Raw genomic sequence first — 19,589 nt, forward strand, 5'->3', positions numbered from 1 at the left:
AATGTTGAGTCTACTGCCTCTTGCACAGAAATCATATGCTCTGCATGACTGAACGTAATAACAGGGAGCGACGTTGTGTTGCAGGGCAGCTAAACAACGGAGGAAAAAAGGTTCCTGTCCCAAGACAAGATATATGTTGATCTTTTTTGTCCTTTGAGACGTGACGCTTACAAATTCTATGGAAAAACTGGATATAAAATGTCCCAAGCAATGAAGCAATGAAGCATCTACGCGAAAAAAGAGACACGACGTGGGCCGTCACCGCGGTGCCGGCGGCGTGGTACAGTGCATAATTGTGGTAATAGCTGATGTTTTGGCACAGCAGTCAACAAGCAGGCCGTGAATGGCTTCTTGCTGTGTGCGTCACTTCATCTGACAAGCAAATAATGGCGACAAATCAGAAACGTGGAGGATCCAGAATGAGAATCTGAGCGCTGCTGTGAAGACTCTTTGCTGCTTGAAGCTGTAATTAAGCCGAAAATTAGGGCCGGGTGTGTTTATGTTTAAATAAGTGCCCGTGAGAAACTTCCCTGCAACTGCAATCTGCTGATACTTTATGTAAATATGTATTTTACGCTTCTCTGACTCCGAAGTGTAGGATTACTCACTGCAGCAGACCAACAAGGAGGTTGGAGGGATGTTACTGAGCTCTCTGTTTTCTTTTTGGATGGTGCAAGTGTGGAAAGAGCACTCGAACATGCAACACAGGTTCTGTGAAAATATACCGAACGACTGTCACTCAAATAAAAGCAGCTGAACTAACTCTTTTGAAAGATATCCAACCACTAGGTCACAGTGAAAAGGTCAATGTGGCATCGTGATGCAAGTATCTTATGGCAGGCAGGTGCATGAGAATCCCTCACTACCTGGAGGACTGCTTAATATGTAGCAGTCCTCCAGGTAGTGAGGGATTCTCATGCACCTGCCTGCGACCTTCAGGTGTGCAACTCATGTGTTTGGGATGGTTACCTTCAGGAAAAACCCACTTTGAGAAAAGAAAGTCATGTTTTGTAAAGTAAGTTCTAATATTCTGTATTCCTCTAGTGAGCCGTCACAATTGTCTCAGATCTGGAACCACTGCCACAGGACACTGTAATAAATCAGTAGTTGGATCCATTAATTGATGATAAAAGTATTTCATGGTTAATTAACTGTTGACTATTTGTTCTGGCTCCAGTAGTCACAGGTTGGATAGTTCCCACTTCAGCACCCCCACCCCCCTTCCTCCCCCAAATCTGACATTCAAGTCATTCCAAATTCACATGTTTGTCCTTTTTTATAAATAAAAAAAAGCTACCAGAAGTGCGTGTTGACTGTGCGCGCATTAATACCAAGCGCTGAACTCCTGCCCGGTGTGAAGGGGGGGAGAGCCTCTCCTCGGCTGTGGGAGTTTCGAGAGGGGAATTCAGAAAGTGCTCGGCTGCCGCTTGTGTTATTTCCCGGCGAGAAAACTTTCAAATGAGCCCCAGAGCGGTGAAGACCGAGATGTGCTCTGCGAGGGATGTGCGGCGCGCTGCTCAACCCACTGCAGCCAAACGCGCGAGTTGTGCGACTTTAGGGGAGACAAAAGAACCGCAGGGGGGGGGGGTATAGGGGTGTGGGGGTGTGTGTGGGGGGGGCAGCACAGGTCGGTTAACAGTATATCAGACCCGCTTTATGGACGATGCAGAAATACACATATTCTAAAATGACACAAAAACAAAGAGGGCGGAAATAAACTCGCGTGTTACATCAAACCATGTTCATTACGCTGCTGCTATCTTTCAATTGGAATCCTGTAAATGAGGCATTTGGGAGGCAAATGGAGTCAAAAATGAACCATGCTTTTAAAGTCGGTTGGCATCTCTGCGACGTTCGGAAGTGAGACGATCACAACTCACCAAAACAATGGCAAATTTCTCCTCCAGCTCGGTGGGGTCCGGCATGGGAACCTTCAGAGGCATGATGTGATGCTTCATGTCCGACTGGCCGTCCACACTTTCTATATTACCCATTTTCACCCGCCACCCCCCAGATGTGCTGTATCCTTAAATGTCGTCCAGTGGTAATAATCCAAGAAAGAACAAAAGAAAAAGTATTCCAAACCACGTCGTTGAGGGATTAATCCATAGAAGCAATCCTCCGAAACGAGGTAAAGCGCTGACAGTGCAGTAGTCTCGTATCACTGTTTCCAAATGCCATTTACACTAACGCGTCTTGGGTTACAGTGTTCTCCACAGAAGCGTCCCTTAAAAACAGAATACTTTCAAAAGTAACAATCAAAGTGCAGATGTTTTCTCCTCCAGAAGGTGGTCGCTAATTTGCCAGGCCAATCCATGACTTAAAACGGATATTCCCCTCGCGGTAGACAACTTTCAAATGCCGAGCAACAGTTACTTTAAGTTGGTGATCAACTTTCTTGGCTGGAACGCGTTTCCATTCATTATTGTTTCTGAGATCCAGATCAAACCCTTCGCCTCTTGCCTCCACTCAGAGGGCAGGTTGGCGTTCTAGTCCCGCCCCCGGCTGGCGAAGGCGGTGCTCCCCGTTGGTTAAAAGGCCTGTCAATCGCGGGATTGTCTGCTTGCCCGCCCCTCACATCTGCAAGCAGCGAGAACCACGTTGAACCGGGCGGAACGGCGAGTGTTTGTCGGTGCTTTGTCGCCACCTAGTGGCGGTATGAGGTTTCACATATAGAATATATATTTTTTAAATATTTAGTACACAAAAAGGAAGTCACAAACCTGATTTGATTCATTAGAGCGCAACTTTTAATCAACGACATGAGCAGATACATGATGATATGTTCAAATAATGTCAAAGCACAGCATTTTTCTTTTTCAGTCCTTTAACACTATTTTTTTCCGTCCTTACCAATCAGTGTCCAGGCCTTTGTCCCACTGCTGGTGTATAATATTAGCTTTCTTCTCATAAAGTCATAACTGTTTTGCTTGAAGTCTAAACACGGCTGACTGCTTCAGCCTGTTGCATTAGCGCTACCAACACATCTACAAAGTTTCAGCTTCCATAAAAGCTCAGTGATTTAGACTCTGCTTATAATCTCATACTACCGTCTGCAGTGGTAATCATGAGGATCTGGATTTGTAATACTTTGATTTATAAAAGCAACTTTAATAGAGCTCTGGGTAAAACATATAAAACTTCATTTGGAACATAATTCATAAACACTGACAAATTGTGCACAGTTTTGCAATACTTAAGGCAATAATATAAACGCATACAAACAAAATAATATCGGGAATTATTTGAAAGTTGTAAAAAATTAAATTCAAAGATATCTTTCTCAGTTTCTGTAAATCCATAAACATATCATACCTCAAGATATTGACAACAGCATGAGCCCTTTTGTGAATAAAATTCAAAGAGGACTTAGACATACTTTTCACCACATATAAACTTGGTAGGTTGTGCAACATAGTTGCATTATTATCAAATATCTATTCACCTAAAATATTCCACTGAAGAATCTGTCCAGGACAGCAGGAATTCACCACAGAACACTTTACGGATGACAAGCTACATGTAAAGTTTCCTAAATACTGATGAACTGTGTTTTTTTTTGGAGCAGTTATGTCTTCATTATTTTCTTCACTGATGGGGGGAATGTCCATTTAAGCTGCTTGTACAAACACACCAATTACAGATCACAAAAGCAACACCTAACATGAAAGAGGACTTGAGACAAACCGCTGAGTCCTCTAGTTGGTCTCTGCAACCAAATCGTACCTGGAAAAAACAGAAATGACGACATTTGTTGTGTGAATAATCTTGAAGAAAGTAATTTGACATACAGATGTTGTAGAGTCTCGTTCATTAGATGTTTGAATAATTACCATTGTGTTATACCAGCCTTGAGGTCAATTTGGTCCAGGTCCAGCTGCAACTGAGGGCAAAGAGGAGAAGCATAAGAAGACGTCTCACTTTTACATACTACACATAATAATGTAACAGGGCATTTATGCGCGGATGATTAACTCAATTTCAGAAGACGATATGTACCTTTCCAATGAGTTCCCGCTCCCTGCTCATGAAGGAGACGCTGTTCTTCACGGACAGGTCCAGTCTCCTCTGTGTGGACTCCTCCAGAGAGAAGTCAAAGTCAAACCTACGGCAGGAGAGAGAAAGTCAACCAACCGCTTCCACTTCTTCCCCATCGCATGTGTTCACCTGGTTTACATCACCTCTCGTTGAATTCTGGGTTGAGGTCTCTCTTCTTGGTGGCGGTCCTCCTCTTGGTGGTGGCCTTCTTGTCGGGCAGCAGGATGAAGGAAACGTAGGGGTCTGCGCCGTCCTTGGAGCAGGCTGCGAGCGCTCTGTGGGCGAATAGCGAACACGTGTTGGTAACAGAGGGCTCCAGGTCAAGGAGGCCACAAGGAAGAAGTGACATGTGTCATGCAGAGACCTGCAGGAGTGAATGGTGATGAAAAGCCTGCTCTCCTCGACGGAGTAGCCGACAGTGAGCTTCACCTGGCCTGCTGAGTTGGTACTTTCAGCCCTGAAAACAGTGTAGAACATGTGATCGGTTATATAAGGATGTCTTTGAATATTTAAGGAACAAATAGAGATGAAATAAAAAAAAAACTGCAATGTTCACAGCGGAGGCAGTGGACACAACGTAATATCGATGCTGGTACGTGCGACTCACATTGAGAACCTGTGTCTCAGGTCCAGATGGGAAGGCACCCACCGCGGAAGGCCTTCCTCTCCTCCGCCGTCATTACCTACGTCCCCCGGAGCCCTGCGGCACAGCGCCAGCTGAGTGTCCAGCACCTGCCGGACAGACAGAGCGGAGCTCCGCGTCACATCGCCGCTGCGTAACAACGATTCTCCTCACGTCTGAACAAGACTCACTTCTACACCAACCAGGGCACCGCTCACCTTGTCGCATCCGGCAGTGCATTTGGTAATGGAGAGGGAATGAGGTTAGTACCTTGAGCGTGGCCCTCAGCAGTATCTGGCTTTCCGGCAGAGCTCCGTCCAGATTTATCCAGCGGTCGAGCACCAAGCCCGGCTCAAACAGCACCTCTCTGAGGGGGATCGTGAAGGACCCGAGCGCCTGACCCCAGCTGTGGGAGAGCTAGGTACAAACATACGCGAGCGCTTTTCAGACTGCCTGTTAGAACATTGGTATGGGAATATAATGTTGCATAGTTCTGACAAAAGATGAAAAATACGGCTGCTGTTTAAGACTCTCACCTTCACTGAGAGTGTTTCATCTCTGGGGTCACGAACCAGGAAATGAAAGGCTTCGTCCCATCGAGGGGACGTGGAACGCTCACAGATCTGAGGAGAGAAGGCAGCGCATCATTTTCAAACTCCTTTCTCTTTGGCTTCGCAAGCTCGTGTCAGATGTCACGGTCCTACCTTGGTCCTGTGGGAAACGCCTTTGAGGGTAATCTCAGCCCCGACTTTCGGCTCCTTCCCATTCTTCTTCAACTAAACGCAATAATTGTAATCCAGAGCATTCAAAACACATTACACCATGACATGTCCAATGCATAAATAAGGACGCAGCATCATTGGGACACCACATTGTTTTATTCAAAACGTTTGCACTAAATCATCAATGGTACATCTGCATTCTTTAGGGCGAGGAAAAACACAGCCCCCGTAAAGAACAAATCGAGCCCCACGGACTCGTAGACATGAGCTCACCGGCAGGCCGTGGGCGCGCTCCACGTACACAAACAGCAGAGCGGAGGACGGCACAACCTTGTTGTGGTACGACTGCTGCGACTGGTACTGCAAGATCTGTAGGAAGTGAATAATGATGTCACACAGAGGCGTAATGAGTGCAATAGCCGAGTTGTGGTTAGTATTTCCTTAGCAACCGTATAGGCAACGATGTGAACATGAATCTATGTAAAGTGCCTACAAAGATAAGTCCACATCTGCCGCTGCTCAGCTTGGAAACGCCGGTAATATATATTTAAATAATGATTGCGCTTTGAGAAGATTTATTTTATATGGTTAACCAAGACTACGTCTCTCATCTCTTACATTGCAGAGGTGTAATAAAGAGATAAAGGGACAGGGGTAACCAGAGCAACACACAACTCTTCTACAGCTTGCCTTAAAATAGAAATACATCTGAATATATGTTTAAAGTGAGGAAATCTTTACCTTATAATGCTCCTGACCCTCTACTCTCTGCATTTTTTTTTGTTTGGCAGTTTTTGCACAGTCCAGTTGTCTGGGTTTTACTAAACTACAGCACTACATGATTGTTATTTTTCCGGAGTACTATATTCAAGTACAATAAAAGCAGAATAGGATATAAAATGAAGAGAGCGAGGATGTTACCTGCTCCAGTCTTGGCAGGTCAGCGACTCTGGGCAGCCACTCCAGCTCCAGGTGAACTCGGCCTGACTTCACGTCATTTAGAGTGTACCACTGTAATGAATAGCAGGGCACAAAGGTCCAGGTAAGGCTATAAAAACAAATATAATTTTGTTGAATGATCTGTTCACTGCGCGTCACCCACCGTGTCGATGAATTGCGCGCTGATGATTTCTCGCAGGTTAAGCTTGAACCTGCAAAGACCGGACTCAATCAATACTTTCTCATGCTTTTTATTTGAATATTTTTTCTTCAGTCAAAAAGACGTGTAGACAAAACGCTGTGAAAGTTTCATTGGTAATGTCGGCGCGCACCTTCCGAGGAAGTCATCCTGATCGATGTCCTTGTCAAACAACTCAAACTGGATCTCCTGACCAGGAAGCTGGGTCAAAATCACCTAAGGCATAAAAAATGAATATAGCATCTAGGCTGAGACCCACCTCGTTAATCAGATGAGCAGAGGAGCATTAAACCCAGGATGGTACCTCATAGAGTTCATTCCAGGTCGGATTGAGGTTCTCCTTGATGGTGTGGCTGCGGAAGGTGATGCCGGCTACACGGATCTTCACGTACGGGTCGCTCTTCCCCTTTACCATTCCACCCATGAAGTTGTCTTTCGCTATCAGGTTTTGGGCCTCCACCAGATGGATACGCAGCACTCCCTGTGAGCAGAAGAAGGGCAGGAAAAGCTCCTGTAGTGTGTGTGTGTGTCAGGTTGTGTTGTTCAGGTTGGTTGGTTTTTACCTCAGTTGCAAACTCTGCGTCGGGCGTGGTGTGCTGCGGTCTTGTTGATTGAGGTTTAGCTAAGCCGCCGGGCCCCATGGGGTTCATCTCGGATGTGATTCCCCCCTGACCCAGGCCAGGCCCAGGGGCCAAAGGCCTCGGGGAGGGAGTTGTAGGAGTGGCATCATCGTTTAGCCACAAAACCTTGCAGGAAACAAATAACAGATTGTGGTGAGCAACTTAAACACAGGTTTCTCTTTCTCTGTTGTTGTTCTCTGGTTTTAATTGATAATAGACACAGACAAAAAAAATTGTTTTTAAATTGGAGATGTCATTTTGAAGGGTTGTGGGTGAGATACTCGTGTTGGATGTTAGCCTCCTGAGATCAAAGTAGTCCTTTGGGAGATGGAGAGATTCCAACCAAACAATTGGTTGGGTTCTTTCCCAAACTGCATGAATCTTATCTTACCAACTATACCGACAAGTATGAGTGTGCAGAAAAAGGCGCTTAAGTCTATGTGTGGAGAACCGACCCGAAGCACAATCTTGATGTAGATGCGGCTCGCGGAGCCAGAATTTTCCAGCTGGAACCACTGATCCATGGTGAGTTCAGGAGCGGCCAGGAGACGGCTCAAAGGGATGCTCAGACTGCCCAGGGACAGAGCTCGGTCATCATCTTTCACCTGATGGGAACCGAAGGAGCAGAAGATGAGAGCGGAGAAATTGGTACTTAAGTGTCCTGATTACCTGGACATTTTTGGAGTAATTGATGAAAAACCTTTCCAGCTAGCTTGATTAATGTGTTCAATGATCACTATACTACTTATCAATTAAATGACTTACTTGAATGTCAATGTCCTGTTTGGAGGGATCCTGTATGAAGAAGGTAAAGGCATCCTCCCACACGGGGCCGTTGGTTCCGTAGCACGTCTGCAGCAGAGAGCAGAAAGATGAACTACGCGTTCTCTTCACCGGGCTGAGAGGGTTCAAGTTGTATCCTCACCTTGCTCTCTTTGGTCGCATCCTGAATGGAAATCTGTACCATTGGGCTTGGGTCCTTGTTGCCTTTTCTCATCTACAACATATTACATAGATCATCGTAGGCAACCGATGGGAATGCGCGACGTGAAAGGGTCCTGATGGAATAGTGATCATCTTACAGGCAATGCATGAGCTTGATCAAGATAGACGGCTAGGATGGCAGCAGATGGAGGGTCAGCTGTCTTCGTGGTCAAGTTCTGATTCTTCTGGATCACCTGGTAGAAGAACGTAAAGTGCATGTTAGGAAAATGATCATCGGAGACCCTGAAAGCCAAAAAACAATTTAACTATTTTCAATAACATGTTGAAGATCAAGACTTCACTATCGATAGATAGAAAAAAAGGAAAATCTTTTCCAGATATAACAAATTTGAAAAAATAAGTTAAAATGAACTTATTATAAGGTATTTTTTAGAGTTTGGGGGATTTTTTTACACATAATTATATGTTATGGTGCAGGTTGTGTGACTGGTGGATACGTTGCTTAAGATGATTACTACTTAACTGCAAACCTCTCAGTTTGGTTTGCTGGATAGCTTTGTAGTGACAGTCTCTTTCTCGTTTACCAAACTATGCTCACCAGTCAACTGCTGACAATTTTCAAATGACAAAGCTTGTTTACTTCTTTGTTTACGACATTACATGTCACCGACATTTTGACCAACGACTTGATTACTACATTAATTACTAACTCAGAATTCCACAGACGTTGGGACAATTCATTTGCAAATGGGTAAATGTGTTTGCTTTGTTTGTCAGCAAACTGTGATGGTGATGCAATAGTACAATGCCAAATTTTATATTACACCATTTTATGGTCTAAAAACACAGATTTCCTTTGTTGAAATCTACACACCTGCTAATGTTCAGCCCTTGACTTCATATTTTCTGGCCCACAATAAAAAGAGAATATACTGCACACGTCACCACCCAAAGGCCGGTCCCTCATTGAGAGCTGTGTGCACAGTGAGCTGTAGCCACACTCACCTCGCTCAGTCTGTCAGCAGAGGACAGCAGAGAGAGCCACTCCAGCCGGAGGTGGACGCTGCCGGTTTGGACGTCCCTCAGATTGAACCACTATTTACAAATACAAGGGGCTCGTTAAACACGCATTCTTTCTCCTCTGGCGGATTTCTTTGAGCCTGGATGGCAGGATGGAAGATGGTGAGATCAGAGCAGATCACGAGGAGGCCCGTGGGGTCTGCAAAGGTCCCATGCAGGGTTTGAACGGTGTTTTCCAGAGTAAGACGTTTTAACAAATGCATTATTGTGCCAGCTGATTATTGTTGGACCTGAGGGAGACACATTTACTAAACGTATTGATGAAACATTGCATCGCATCTGACATTAGTGTTACTACTTACGTCATCCACAACTCTGGCCTTCTTTACGATGTCAAGATCCACCTTGACCCTGAGCGAAAGACAGATGGAGACAGATAGAGAGAGGATCAATGAAGGCATAAATCACAGAGACTAAAGTGTTCAAATTTCCACAGAATCATGGCCCGACGCGGCGATAGCAGAGACGAGAATGACATGAGCAGCACGTAGAGACAGAGTAAATGAATGAGAATGGGTGAGCTACCTCCCCAGGAAGTCATCCTGGTCTGGGTCTTTGTCAAAAACTTCCACTTCCAACTCCTGACCAGGTACTTCATGGACAATCACCTGACACATACACACACGTAAATGGACAAATACACAATCCACACAACAAATATACAGATATAAATACAGCCACACACGGCACAATTACACGAGGACATGCACACAGAATCACAATGGCAAGAACCAGGTAGGTGAGATCGATCGTGGTATTCAGTGGCTAAAGTTTCATGAACAAAAAAGCGCCCACAATCATCCAGGTTTTGCAAGAACATCGTATCTCTGACGCAGAAGCTTCCGGCTGCCAGAGAAACAGATCAAATCTTGTTCACCATAACTTTATCACTGCCCGAAGCAAACCAAAAACCACAGACCATTGCAACACTATGGTCTGTGCTCTTGAACATAAAGAGCTCACATTTATTTTAGCTCAATTGTAAAGAAAGAGGGTGTCACTCTCACCTCATACATCTCCCTCCACTGTGGGTTCAGGTTGCTGTCCACGTGATGGGAGGTAAAAATCTGAGTCCCCACACGTAGAACAGCGTACGGGTCTGACTTTCCGTCGATCAAGCCCTTAATCACCGTGTCCTTGGCGGTCAGGTCCTCGGCCTCCAGCAGGTGGATACGCACGACTCCCTGGCATGTACGCAGACATGCAGGGAAACACACGCACAAAGACAGCGTTAGTCAAATAACACGGATGCATGGTCCATTTTCCTTCAAATTGTGAATAGGCTGTATAACCCTGTGACTTTCATGCGTTTGCTTGCAGCGGCTTCGGTCTGCGCCGGTCAATGTTTCTCCAGGTCATTCATAAGTGAGACAGTTACCCGTGGGAGAGGGGAGCGGAGCTGCGCAACGTGCAGGTCGGCCACCAGGGGAATAGTTAGGCGGTTGGGGAGCACCAGGTGGGAGGCTATTGCATCCATTATCATAGTGTCCGATATGGCACTGCAAATGAATGCAAGGACGATGTTGGGGGCACAGGGGAGGGACACACAGACAAACAGACAGTGACTATGTACTTCTGCTGACAATATGATCATGCATTAATAACAGGATATCCACGTTCTCGGCACAGTGCTCTGTGAAATCCTGTTGGTTAATGTTGTCTAATACTATTAGAAGATAATGACACGCTGTCATTGAAAGCATCATCAGAGAGAACTGATGGGTCAGCAAGAAATGTACACCTCTGATAATGCAAGTACATCATATAAGATCATTACACACAGTGTAGAATAAGCCACCAAACAAACACTGAATAAGAATGTACAATTCACTCATTTTTTATCAGACCATTGGATTATATTTGTGTAGCTGATTCTACATTGTGCGCTGACCTTACATAATGGGCCCCAATAACTACAGTACATGAATGCATCGATCTGTAAGATACATACTGAACAATTGCTTGAACAAGAATATGGCATAAATTGAACAACGTTATAAGGCTGGCATGGATCAATATGTTTCTTATCATCAACAAGCACCATGAAAAGAACAAAAGCAATCTGTTTCCCAACTTCTCCACGATGTGTGTAGTTCTTAGTCCAGTTTATACTATGGACATTTATAGTAGGACATTTAAGTCACAAATATATGCTTTATTTTAAGAGGTCTAAGTAATTCTCTAAAACAGCTGTTTTTAGAAAACATGACTGACATGACTAAATATTGGATTTGTTATGGATTATATTTGGTCGCGGATTAATACGTATTTGATGGTCCATTGAATTGAATTGAATTTGTATTTAAAGGTACTGTAGAAACAAGGAGGTGCAACATGCTCTGTGAAAAGGACCGGTTCCTATGTAGTTATGAAGGGCTCATTCACAGGTAATAAATACACAACAATTATTGTCTTTAGGGGATTATATACCAATTAAAACATACGTTGGCATATTTCTATATGCTATATTTCATTTTAGCCACTAATCCCCAAACGTCCTACGGACTAGACCATTAAGGCAGCAGGTCGTGTGTGTGGGATTGACTAATAAAACACACTGCCCCGTTCATGAAGGAACATGTTACCCAGGGCAACAGCGTGACAGTTATGTGTTTTCAAAAATAGCTCAAAACTATTTGTGGCTCGCAAGATTAAACTATGTCAGGCCTTGGCTCCTAGGATCAATTATTTGTTGGTTTTAGTTCTTTCCCAGGATTTGTTGAGAAGTCAAAAACATTCTCAGCTCTACTCCACAAACAGTCACTCCTCTTTAAATAAAATACATTCAAAATAAACAGCCACAACAGACCAATGCAGTCGCACCCTAAAAGACGTTTACACGAAGCTCTGTAGCATAAACTCACTTAAGGCCGGGGATGTCTAACAGGTTGGTCAGCCCGGTCCAGTTGATGTCCAGTTTCTATGACCCAGGTAAAAGTAAAGACGTATAAATACAGGAGTGTGGGAATCAGACGTGGTTCACTGGTGCCACACTCACAGGCCTGCGGATGAAGAACATTGTGATGGCTCCAACCAGCGGGACGTCTCCGATCAGAGGCTCGAGGATCACGCGCAGCTTCCCGTGCAGCTACATGGAGAAGATGTCATATTTACAGGGGGGTTTTCCAGGACGTGTCTATCGCTAATAATGTACGAATATCTTAGAATATTGCATTCCTGTACCTGGACTCCTTTCACTCCAGCTTTGCAAAAGTACTTCTTAATTTCTACGTTAACCTCAACATCACCGGCGTAGCTGCATGTAGAAGAGCACAGATGTTTACAAGTATGAAGATACACTTTTACTTACGGGAAGCAGCTGATATGACCTATGTTGTTTTAAGTAAACAACGATCTGCTGTAAGAGACCAGTACCAGCCCTTCCCCCTTAGGACACTTCACACTTACTCAGGTGCTGAGACACAAGCAGAAACAGAAGCTGTGATGCATTACCTCAGGTACAGATCCAACATAACTTGTCTCTTATCATTTTCCGTGTGAGCCTTTACTCCAACCACCTTCAAAGCCTGTGAACACAACAGCTGGCATCACAAACTAACAGCAAACAGGACTGATGCAGACTCAACTAGCAGAGATACACATGCAGACGAGCATTTCCTGTGATGAAATATAAATGAATAAGCTAGTAACACTCACCCCGCATGGCCAGATTTACATTTTACCCACATTAACATTCTGTGTTCAACTGTGTCGGCAGTAAAACATGCATCACTTTTTATGACAGCCCATTCAGATACCTTGTCTCCTATGTTGACCTTGGTGAAGCTGAGAGTCTGCAGATGAATGCTGGACATACGGATGGCAGGAGCGATGGTTTCCACCAGTAATTTCTCCAGATACTGGCCTATAAAGGGCCAAGCCTGCTGCAGGATCTACGTGACAGAACATTTATTATTGTGCTTGTTTTGGCAGCCATTTTCCAGCCTTTTGTATGTTGTATTGTTAAAGGTTTTTGTATTTGTTTCCGTCATTGCAAAAATCTATTTGGTTTTTCCCGTTAAAAGATAGACCTTGGAACTACGAGCCTCGTCTTTCGATAGCAGACCAGCGAGAGTGAAGCTTTCAGAAGAGCGTGTTGGATTTTGACATGGGAGTCTACACGAGTCAGAACCCTTCACATCCTGCGAGAAGTGTCGAAGAAGGTCTTTGACGAGGCTGGCATTAAAGTTTTGTCGTATAGGATTTATAGAATAGTATAAAGTAAGGGTAAATACAGGTAATCAAATGTGCATGCATTGTGATAACAATTTATAATTTTGTATAAATACTTGCAATGTGTTATCGTGTAAATAAGAAACTATTTATCACGGGGGAAATGACAAAGTACCATGACCCACAACAAGCCACAGACGTTTGACTGGTAGATTAAATACGTTACAGACAAACAAACGGAAATCATCTGACAGAGGACGAAGCTGAAATAATTAAAGCAAATGCCCAGCAGTTAATTTGGATAAGACTGTACTGAAGTCCATCATTTGGTAATTTCCAGAAAAACGTTCCCTTTATGGAATAGCGAGTGATGAATTGACTCAGTGTACCCGTGTTATTACCCTGTAACATCTCAGAATGAGGTGTAAGTGCTTGGCGCAAAGCCCTGTCAGCTGCTGTTTACTAATCTTCTATCCTCCAAAACTCCCCGTGGAACTGGTGATGCTAACAGGCCGCGGCTACAGGAGAGCATCCTTTATTATTTATGATGCAGTTATTGATGTTCCATTAGGAGTAATGCATTTTATTAAAGAGCAATTCACAGGCCTCTTTTTTCCAATTTCTACAAGTTGTAACATATGATAAAAAGTGGTAAGATTTTGATATGTATTTGTTGATGGGTGCAAGTCAGGAGGGTGAGTGTGAGCAGCTGGATCACATGTGCAAAGCCACGAGGAACGACGCGGGTTGTTCTTCTGTCACTGTGCTTATTGCACTGCTGAAGGGCGGTTTGAATGATTAGTATTCACATCCACACGTTGCCCTGTGCTGATGTGAGGTTACTGTGCTGACAGAGACAAAGAGTTCTATGAAATGATCTGAGCCACTCTCTGTGACTCTTAATTATAGCGGAAGATGATCTGCTCATGGAGAGGCTGCAAACCGCAGACGGGTCACTTAAAAATCCTCACAAGCGTCTTTATCACCATAGAACATGTGAGGCGTTGCACCCCCACTGAGGGTGTTGCTCAAGTGAAACCCCTGATGGGGAAGAGTTCCGCTGAATGAAGCACAGAAGGCGTCCGTCATACACGCATGTTGAAACTGTTGACTCTTGATGATAATAATAGCCTAATGTCTAAAATACACAGCATATTGCTAAATGTGATGTAAAACATACCTTATTAAGCCACTCCACTTTTTCCACATCTGGAAAGTCAACCTGTTGACAAGTAGTGTTGGTCAGACATAAACTCAAATACAACATGGCGGGGTATAATTACCTCCAGCTCTGAGGACGTTAGATGTGTTGGTTTCACAAATCAGTATTTATTGTATTTTATTAAACAGCTCCCCAGCTGACTGACTCTAGTTTATATCTTCAAGCACAGAGAGAACACGGGAAGTCACAACTTACAAAGATTAGACGTCATGCACATCGACATTTCCTTCAAACCACGCAGATGCGTGATCTCGAGATTAAGACACAGAGAGAGAGAGAGAGAGAGAGAGAGAGAGAGAGGGGGGGGGGGGAGAGAGAGAGGGCAATTATTCTCTTCTGCTCTCTATCCAGATATGGTGGTCCATGGTCACTGCCTCTGCCCTCAAGTATGTTCATGAGTCATCAGGTCTTTTGAGCCAGATAAGGTCAATACCAAATACACTGTAGTGAAGCAGGAAGAGGAAACACACACAGAATCTCCTGTTGATTTATATTTTAACCAGTATATATACACGCTGTCCCCTGTCTGCAAGCCCTCTAGTCGATGCTGGTGTGGTTCTTTCCACCTTCCCACCAGAAGTCCACATCTGACATTTAAATCCACATTCCTGGGAGGCAGCTTGTCAGACTAATTCCCCGGGCACTGCACATAAGAAATGTCTAAATATGGAGCCAGGTGGAAAACGCGTGTGGGTTGTAAGGAAGCACGATGCATAAGTGAGTCTGAAGCTTCTGAATAAACAGTAAGCACGAGGACCATAAACGCCAGAGTCCATCACAGTGATTCCAAGTAGCTGAGATGCAACTCAAACGAGTCCGTCCCATATGGCAGGTGATGAAAACAGCAGAGAATGAGCATGGCAGGCGGCGAGGCAGTGCTTACCCAGGGAGGTAGATCCCGTTTGGTTCTGAAAGCCTGCTGGGTGGTGAAGGCTTTCTCGTTCTCCTGAAGGAACATGGACAACTTCAGCCTCGTCACTTTCTCCAGGCGGCTGTGTTTCCATCCCATGTAAATCATCAGCCCGAAGAGGACTACACTGATGCTGAAGCCATAATACCCGGCCAGGTACACGGGTAGAAGAGCAGTTAGGCATTTTGCAAAGGACCACAGGACACTCAGAGCGCGTTCCCCCGGGGTCTGGATCGGTAAGGCCGGGGCCGCGATCCCCGCGCCCGGCTCCGCAGTCGCGGGTCGCATCGCAAGATCAGTTCGACTTCCCTGACTCGACTCTGGTCCTCCGGCTTCAATGCTGTTTTCACGACTGAGTGGCGAGCACCGCGGAAGACTTATTGTCGTTTGGACGGGGAACCCATCGAGGAATCGACGACACGCTGCGCGCTTCGGTCGGTTTAAGTCATGAGCGCAGCTTCTGTGCGCTGCGCCGCCTCTCGGTTCCGCAGGCTGCGCTAAACCGACTGCTCCGAAATTGATCTACATGTGAAGCATCCGCACACATCGCAGGGCAAGAAACCGCGGGAGGGGGGCAGGGGGTGGTGGTGGGCGGGCACTGGTTTAAAGCCCGTCCTTCACTCGAAATCCAGTAGAAACCTAAACCCTGGAATTAACTCGGAGCGTCATGCGGCGGCTCGGGCGGGCGGAGCGTGTCAGGAGGAAAGGGTTAGATGTTTATTTACACGTGGGCACATCACAAGGGCGAGTTTTATTCCACATGACAATACCGTCAGCAAAATACTGCTAAAAACGCACGGGGTTCTCGACCCGTTATCTGTTCTTCTTTTCTTTTTTTTTTACATAACAGGATCAAGACTCGCTGCGCGCGCAAGCGCTCCTCTCCGCATGCTGCGGCTTTTCCAGGCGAGCGTGACGGCGCAGACGGGTTGGTTGACAGAAAAGGTGTAACGTTAAGGCCCGTGAGCCGTGATGCTGTTATCCGGTCGCACAGATCAGCTCCCGTTCTGAACACGTACTGCAGGAGAGAATGCACGCGGCAGAGATGTGGCACCACCAGGATGTGCGCCAAATGTCAGCAACGCAAGGTGTTACGCGCATGCATTAAGTGCAATTATCTACGTTCATTTTTAGTTGAGTTTGGGTGGTGGTTTCCCCCGTTTCTCCCCCGAGGGCTCGTTAATACTTGGCAACAAAAACAGAACAGCCCCGTTGCCTGGATACGGCCAATTACATCCGTTTGCACAGCGGGTGACAAGGTTTGCTCATCCTTTATGTAAACAGATGAATGAAGACATTCATGCAGTCAGTGAAGCTACAGTAACAATGTTACATATTTGCTCATTTCAGCATATGGCCAAAAGGGAGGTGCAATGCAATGATTACAAATGTTACACAAAGGTATTTTAAAGAAGTCCGTTGAGTTCAACATTTCACATATTGTGTCACATGCCTGTTGTAATATTGATGTTTCTGTCCTAGAAAGGTGTCATGTCTGTCCTGGTCAACAAATATGCCGACGAGCGCACATATAATGTTACCATCACGTGTGCACCAACAAGGCGGACAATAATGTATAACTGATTTTAATAAACAACCTCATCATTGCATCTCATGAATGAAACTACTGTTTTTTGGTTCTGTTTTGTTCTCCAGAAGTAGAAGTAGAAGTCACAGGATGTTATTTGTGATGTTGAAATGATCACTGACAAGTCATTTTTTTACAAGTCAAAGTTGAACCTTCTGTCAGTCAGGAGTTGTTTGGCTTTGTAATCGGATGATTTGTTGTCAAAAATGCAAATATAGTTGTCACATTTACTGCACATACAAACTTGCAAATGTGTGTGTGTGAGTGTGTATTGTACAGTATTTACTTCTTACTCTTGTAAAAAGTAAGTAATGTTCCTGATAAGTACATGTGACACACGTCAGTATTCAGTTAGACAAAACTGACATATTGGTATAAGTACAGCAAGCAACATTAAAAAAGAAAAGCAAAATACAAGATTTGTATAAATCTTGAGGGTTCACTGCCTTGGTGAGGAACGTAATCCAAACGTTTTGACTATTAGGATGGGATTTACATGACAAAAAGCTTTTTTGAAGCAAGAATGAAATGTTTTTGCATACATGCAATTGAGACCACCGTATTGAAGCGGTTTCAATTGTAGTTGACTTTTTTTCAAACGCAATAGTTAGGAGTCAAAAAAGTGGGAATTGGAGAGTTAATGGGTGTAAATGTGGGTCGTGTAGCATGCTGAGATTCTCCGTATACAATTGAAACCTTCGAAAGTGAAATGCCACTTAAGAGTTACCATCTTTTCAGTGTGGCGAGTTCCCTCTAAATTCCATATTTTCTTAAGCATCTTTAAGTTTACCTGTAACAAGCGGTGCACGCTGCCAGCATATGCTCCACTCAATACCGCCAGAACTTCAAATTACAGTTTATCCAGGGAAAACTGTCAACGAATACTTAATTTTACATTATGGTACAAGTGCATAAGTTTAGGATTGGAATATTCATTGCTGGTAAATTTATCCCTGACTGTGGAAGGGGTCATTAAAGCCAGTAACCGTATAAGCAAGTTGCACAGCAAAACCATAATAAGAGATGCTAAGGGGCAAGTAGTAAAAGTTATGGCCCTGTTGCACTAATGTTTATGCCATGAGCATGAATGGGCCTGCATGCACATCGGAAACTTTAAAGTCAAGAGACATAGACTGAGGCTTGAATCAAAGCTTTGACAATTAAAAGACCATGTAATACAATTCCACGCTACGGTTGCATGGAAAGCCACAAACTATTTAAAAAGAAAACAAGTTTTGCAAAGCCATTTAGAAACCAAAAACTTTAATGACAGTTAAGAAAAGCTGAGGAATTAAAGAGTCCAGAATGTCCGAGGAAAAGCCTGTCGTCCAGCAGGTCTTGGATCAGCCGCTGCCTCACATTGAGATGGGGACCAGTGACAGACTTTACACCGGGAGGGTCCTGGATCGGGAGCCGGGCTCCCCGGTCTGGTTGTAGGGCAACGTGTACCGTCACAGCCATGGCGGAGAGGACAGCTTACTTGGACCTCTGCCTCATCTTTCGCCTTTTACGCTTCAGCCTGTAACAAGACGAGAGGCAAATCAGAAAAAAAATCTCAAAACGGTCAAAAAAAAAAAAAAAAAAAGCATTAGAAACACGAGGCATGTATTTCTTACCTGCGCATGCGCTTTTTCCTCCACTGCAAGATAGATGTACAACGTTAGGTTATGGTTTTACTTTTACGGTTTTCCTTTATCAACTCCTGCATATTTTAAGCTCGCATGAAGATAATGTAAACATCGATAAATAGTATTCTAACAAGCTAAACCGAACGCTAATGCACCACGTGCTTTCTGGGCCCGTCATCTGCTAACCAGCTAGCTAACTTAGCTAGCAAGCAAATGTTAGCGTCACCATGAACAACGATCATTATTTGATCATAGCGATGTAAAACACAAACCTTGGCTCTCATGTCGAGAACAGGAGGCTGAAAACAGAAGAGAAAATGTTACGGATTAGATCGATGGACTTTAAAAGAGGATGATTAACTTGGATTCTAACAAAGATTGTTGTTCCTTACCGACAGTCAAAGAATCGTCTCAGTGAAGTACGTCATAAGCTGGCGACGACGCTTTTATAAGGACTGGCTACGTCACATTCATTGGACAGCAGTAAAATGTGGGAAATTGAGTATTACTAGAATGTAATGTTTATAATGCGCCGTTATATATTAGTTATACGGTACTTTGTACTACACATGGAGCAGTTTTCTAATTTTAAAGAATTTCAAGCATTAATTAAGTTATTAATTATGTTGGTGACAATGTTTGATTGATAGACATAAACAAAGCTAAAGAAAGAGTAAGGACAGTTATATTCGGCTCATTATTTCTTTGTTTTAACAATATTTCTTGGCAAACAATCTTTTATCGTTAGAGAGCCTGTTTATTTCTCTTTTAATTAGTGCAATATTTGTAAGGAACATGCAATTGTGGGATGAGCAGCAGAGCAGAGTATGTGGGTTGCGCCAAAGAAATATTTGCCAAATCTTCTCCGCCAATGCCATAAAGCCTCTTTTTCTGTTTACTAAT

At 44.2% G+C, this 19,589-nt stretch overlaps 2 protein-coding genes and 1 long non-coding RNA gene across 11 annotated transcripts in view; all 3 read right to left on the reverse strand.

The window, feature by feature from the left end:
- The window catches only part of fmnl3 (formin-like 3), a 28,730-nt gene extending 26,250 nt beyond the window's left edge, over positions 1–2,480 (reverse strand). For all 8 annotated transcript variants that reach the window (XM_078091623.1, XM_078091627.1, XM_078091616.1 and 5 more), the window contains exon 1: positions 1,881–2,480. In XM_078091623.1, the coding sequence (XP_077947749.1) occupies positions 1,881–1,994 (114 nt within the window). In that variant the 5' untranslated portion in view covers positions 1,995–2,480. The remainder of the gene's footprint in view (positions 1–1,880) is intronic.
- Positions 2,481–2,727: 247 nt separating this feature from the next.
- On the reverse strand, positions 2,728–16,073 carry esyt1a (extended synaptotagmin-like protein 1a). 2 transcript variants are annotated; one of them, XM_040192897.2, is made up of 31 exons: positions 15,444–16,073; positions 14,519–14,560; positions 12,924–13,058; positions 12,619–12,692; positions 12,349–12,421; positions 12,164–12,253; positions 12,030–12,085; positions 10,544–10,664; positions 10,173–10,349; positions 9,691–9,773; positions 9,468–9,516; positions 9,091–9,180; positions 8,223–8,318; positions 8,066–8,137; positions 7,906–7,992; positions 7,596–7,745; positions 7,084–7,266; positions 6,825–7,001; positions 6,654–6,736; positions 6,485–6,533; positions 6,304–6,393; positions 5,656–5,751; positions 5,365–5,436; positions 5,197–5,283; positions 4,931–5,077; positions 4,646–4,770; positions 4,403–4,495; positions 4,182–4,313; positions 4,000–4,105; positions 3,834–3,883; positions 2,728–3,726 (listed from the first exon to the last, which is right to left on the reverse strand). In XM_040192897.2, exons 1-31 carry the CDS (start codon positions 15,756–15,758, stop codon positions 3,699–3,701), a joined length of 3,228 nt encoding a protein of 1,075 aa, XP_040048831.2. In that variant the 5' UTR covers positions 15,759–16,073; the 3' UTR covers positions 2,728–3,698. The 2 variants fall into 2 exon arrangements, with proteins under 2 accessions (XP_040048831.2, XP_077947772.1); XM_078091646.1 differs by lacking the exon at positions 15,444–16,073 and adding an exon at positions 14,756–14,842.
- Positions 16,074–18,304: 2,231 nt separating this feature from the next.
- On the reverse strand, positions 18,305–19,183 carry LOC144388897 (uncharacterized). Its single transcript, XR_013453153.1, has 4 exons — positions 19,079–19,183; positions 18,959–18,985; positions 18,675–18,697; positions 18,305–18,577 (listed from the first exon to the last, which is right to left on the reverse strand). It is a non-coding gene; the product is annotated as an uncharacterized LOC144388897 (long non-coding RNA).
- Positions 19,184–19,589: the final 406 nt, after the last annotated feature.

This window comes from Gasterosteus aculeatus, chromosome 2 (assembly GCF_964276395.1).
Source record: "Gasterosteus aculeatus chromosome 2, fGasAcu3.hap1.1, whole genome shotgun sequence".
In the NCBI taxonomy this organism is placed as follows: domain Eukaryota; kingdom Metazoa; phylum Chordata; class Actinopteri; order Perciformes; family Gasterosteidae; genus Gasterosteus; species Gasterosteus aculeatus.

Coding starts and splice junctions, on each gene's coding strand:
- esyt1a (XM_040192897.2), bottom strand. CDS start 15,758: ATGCGACCCGCGACTGCGGAGCCGGGCGCGGGGATCGCGGCCCCGGCC. Junction 6,534..6,653: donor CAGGATGACTTCCTCGGAAG/GTGCGCGCCGAC, acceptor CGGTCTTTGCAG/GTTCAAGCTTAACCTGCGAG. Junction 3,884..3,999: donor AGCGGGAACTCATTGGAAAG/GTACATATCGTC, acceptor CTTTGCCCTCAG/TTGCAGCTGGACCTGGACCA.